Source organism: Triticum dicoccoides, chromosome 4A, assembly GCF_002162155.2.
Source record: "Triticum dicoccoides isolate Atlit2015 ecotype Zavitan chromosome 4A, WEW_v2.0, whole genome shotgun sequence".
Lineage (NCBI taxonomy): Eukaryota > Viridiplantae > Streptophyta > Magnoliopsida > Poales > Poaceae > Triticum > Triticum dicoccoides.
Window position 1 is genome coordinate 720,233,601 of NC_041386.1, and position 3,512 is coordinate 720,237,112.

General features: G+C 47.2%; 1 protein-coding gene across 1 annotated transcript in view; it reads right to left on the reverse strand.

The window, feature by feature from the left end:
- LOC119284238 (disease resistance protein Pik-2-like) overlaps positions 1-2,899 on the reverse strand; it is a 10,488-nt gene extending 7,589 nt beyond the window's left edge. The window contains exons 1-3 of the mRNA XM_037563442.1: positions 2,842-2,899; positions 2,319-2,437; positions 1,212-2,212 (exon numbers count right to left, since the gene is read on the reverse strand). Of these exons, the coding sequence (XP_037419339.1) occupies positions 1,212-2,212; positions 2,319-2,437; positions 2,842-2,899 (1,178 nt within the window). The remainder of the gene's footprint in view (positions 1-1,211; positions 2,213-2,318; positions 2,438-2,841) is intronic.
- Positions 2,900-3,512: the final 613 nt, after the last annotated feature.

Sequence of the window (3,512 nt, forward strand, 5' to 3'; positions counted from 1 at the left end):
GAAAGGAAGAAGAGAAAAGAAATATGAAAAAAGAAGATTGAGAAAGAGACTTTCATGTGGGGTTAGTTCGATTGAGGACTTAAATTTGGGTGTTCAGTTAGGGCCGACAGTTTAAGTACTCAATTTTTCACGAGTTATGGTTGAGGAGGCATATAAAAGGGTAAATTATAAGAGATTGCGTAGAGATGCTCTAAGGGGCTTGTCCCTCTTTTCCACATTCATAAACACACCAGCCTCAAAGAAAGCTATAAAAATATGTGAACATATAAAAGTATATATATGAAATACAAGGACTTTTATCCGGTTTCGTAATATAACCATATAAGTATAACATTTTAGACTCCAGTACAAATATAACGCCAGATTTTTGACCATGGGTACATGGCAAATCCAATATTTTTCAAGGCAAATTATGTTCTTTGAGAATGACAAGTTTAGTTGACGAGGATGCGAAATCTGCCTCATTTCATTTTTTTTGTCAGAAAATTGCTGTACTTGTAAATTAAATTGGCCATCACCCCGCCAATATAAATTGCCATGGAAATGTTAGATTTGCCATGCCAAAAAATTGACGTTTGATTTTTAGTGTTTCCGTTACATTTTATATTTTTATAAAGACATATTGTTATTGTATTATACTTTATTTCAGATTAAAGTGCACGTAAGCTAACATGAACGCACAACAGTATGCGCATCATTTTTCGGGGCAGCTATGGCAAGTTCATTGCAAGTGCGAGCCATTTTTTCCCAGTTGTTGCCTATTGCGAAGTGGTCGAGCTCGCAGCGTGTAGACGAGCTATTTTTCTAGCTCAAGAACTCAATGTCCAGAAGGTGATCATAGAGACAGACTCTGCAGGTGGCGGCTAGAAAAATTGTGTCTCATCAAAAAGATCACTCAGCTAATGGGCAACTAGTTGAAGAGATCAAAGGGTTGCTTCGGTCTTTTGATGATTTTAAGGTTGCTTGGGTGCGACAGTCAGCGAATAAGGTCGCACATATTTTAGCTAGGAATGGTTGTTGTAATGCCTTATGTAAAACTTGGCTCCATGTTCCTCCCGAGTGTATTTGCTCGGAGGTAACAGATGAGGGGGCTGCGAACTATGAATAAATTAGCAAGGTTTCCCTCACACACAAAAGAAATAGTATGCGCACCACAGAACACACGCTTGCAACTGGCGTCATCTGGGTTGTTTAACTCTTTGTATGCGTACCTCGTGTTCGTAAGAAGTTCCTTCAGCTTCTTGGCTAGACCATCCAGATCCATTTTTTCAATGTCACCCAAGGGGTCTTCTACCTTGGCCTTGGTGTCTTGCTCAGTACCACTCCCTATCTTGGGCTTGATGATCTGCTGAAGCACACGTTTCAGCAATCCCTTCAGATCCTTACTGCCGTCGAACGTCTGGGATACAGACACTTGCGCCTGGCGCTGGAAATCCGCCTCCAGCTGCCGGCACATCTCCATGGCCAGCGTAGTCTTTCCAAGCCCTCCGAACCCCACTATGGAGAACACCTGTAGCTGCTCCGTGTCAAATTCTTTGTCACTCACCACCTTGAGCTTCTTGGCGAGGATTTCAGCTTGCTCCTTGATGCCGACGAACTGATGAGGATCGTCGGCAGGGCGGAGCGCATGCGCGGGCGTCGCCACAACCAGTACACGGGACGAAGAGGGAGGTGGTCGGCTGAAGCTGTAACGCGCATGGCGCTCACTGATAACAACAGCACGAGCGTAGAGCGCCCTGATCTCGCGAGCCAGTCGACGGCGAGGGAAAAGGGTCGCCACCATCTGTTTGGACCAGACGATAAAGCGGTCTCTTGGCCGGCACCGGATGCGGAAGGTATAGAGGTGAACGCAGTCCTCCGCGTCGTAGTAGAGCTCGCTGACCTGCCTCACCCACTCCCGGATGAAGTGGTCAACGGCGCCCTCCTCAGCTTCTGAGTGCATGCGGAGGATGGCGTTCATGGTGGCCAGCTCGTCACTGAGCTCTGCCACCTTGCCAGCGATGCCGCGGAGTTGGCGGTACTCGTTGCCGACCAGCTGCCCGACATCGGACACAAGATGCGCCGCGCCCTGCATTCTCCCCCGCCCTCTTCTTGATTGTTTCTCTGGATGGCAGAAGCTGCAGAATTTGTTCAAGGTGGTAACAGAGTTTTGACGCTTTATGGAGCCGGTGTGTAGTTGGAACTTGTGGCTGCCTTCTTCTTGATTGTTTCTCTGGTGTGTAGTTGGAACAGAGTTTTGACGCTTTATGTATAGTGATGATATGAGGGATCCGGTTGGATTACTTTTTTTTTCTTCTGTCACCTGTCCTGTCACTGACCGGGCACGTCCGTGAACGTTTAAGGAGGGCTTGAGGCCGCCGATTGTAGATGCTCTTTTGAAGCAACTTGCACGCGTATCGGCCAGTAAAAGGGTCTTCTTCGAAAGATTCAGAACTTTCTTAAATGTCAAGTATAATCACAAAATAAGAAATAGTAGAAGTATTACACCATTGTTGCTAGGGGCGAAGAAAAGTATTCTTCATTGCCGTCTGAAAGAAAAATACACTTTCCATTGCCGACAGAAACGAAACGCACTATTGGTTGCCAGCCACAACGAAAACCAAGTCTTCACCTAACAGTGACAACCGAAGGCACTCGTCGTTACCCCTTGCACAAAGTTATCGGCACATCACGGTGCAAACTTCCACCTAGTCATTCCCATCACACCGGACGGAGAAGAACTTGAATTGTGCATCGTGAAGATCGAATTTCACCCCAAGCTTACACCATGCTCAGTGAAAAAATCTTCAATTACTAGCATCAATCTACTCATTTAGATGCCATCAACCTTCTAAACATTACCCCTGGTCTTATTGTTGTTCTTGGCTGCATGTACCACGGCCATGCCATCCGTGGACATGTGCCACATATGACACGAATTGTGGTGCGCGTAGCGAACGACAATAGGACGGCGGAGATCGTAAGAGATTTAGTACTTTCAACTCCCTCCGCGCGCTCATCTACATTCTGTTTTCGACATTTTCTAGATTTTTCTTATATTATATATTGCATATTAGGCTGCAAGGCACAACGAGCCAATGCATGCGCATCTACGGCTAGTGGCTCTGTAAGAATATAAGAATAAGTAAATTTCCACTAATATGCAAAGGGTAATGAATCGGTGAGTACTGTAAATAATGGGGCAAAATCTCTTATGCCAAGAGTAAAAGTGGGGCAAAATCTCTTATGCCAAGAGTAAAAGTGGAGGCTGTTTAACAAGACGGGGTCCATCAATGTGTCTTAGGTGTCTTCAGGCTTTTCGTGTATCTCTCAACCTAGCTAGAACTGTGCCACTCGCGACCCCCGTGTCGCCTCTCCCGGTGGCGGCGGGGAACCCTAGCCACGCCGCCTCGGCCCCCTCCCCACCTCGTCCCACCTCCTCGCCGCCGCCTGAGGCAGCCGCTGGGCAAGCCCGGGGCCCCAAGGATAGTGGCGGCGGGGTCTCGACTACCCTGCCTCTGCGTGGGGAGTCC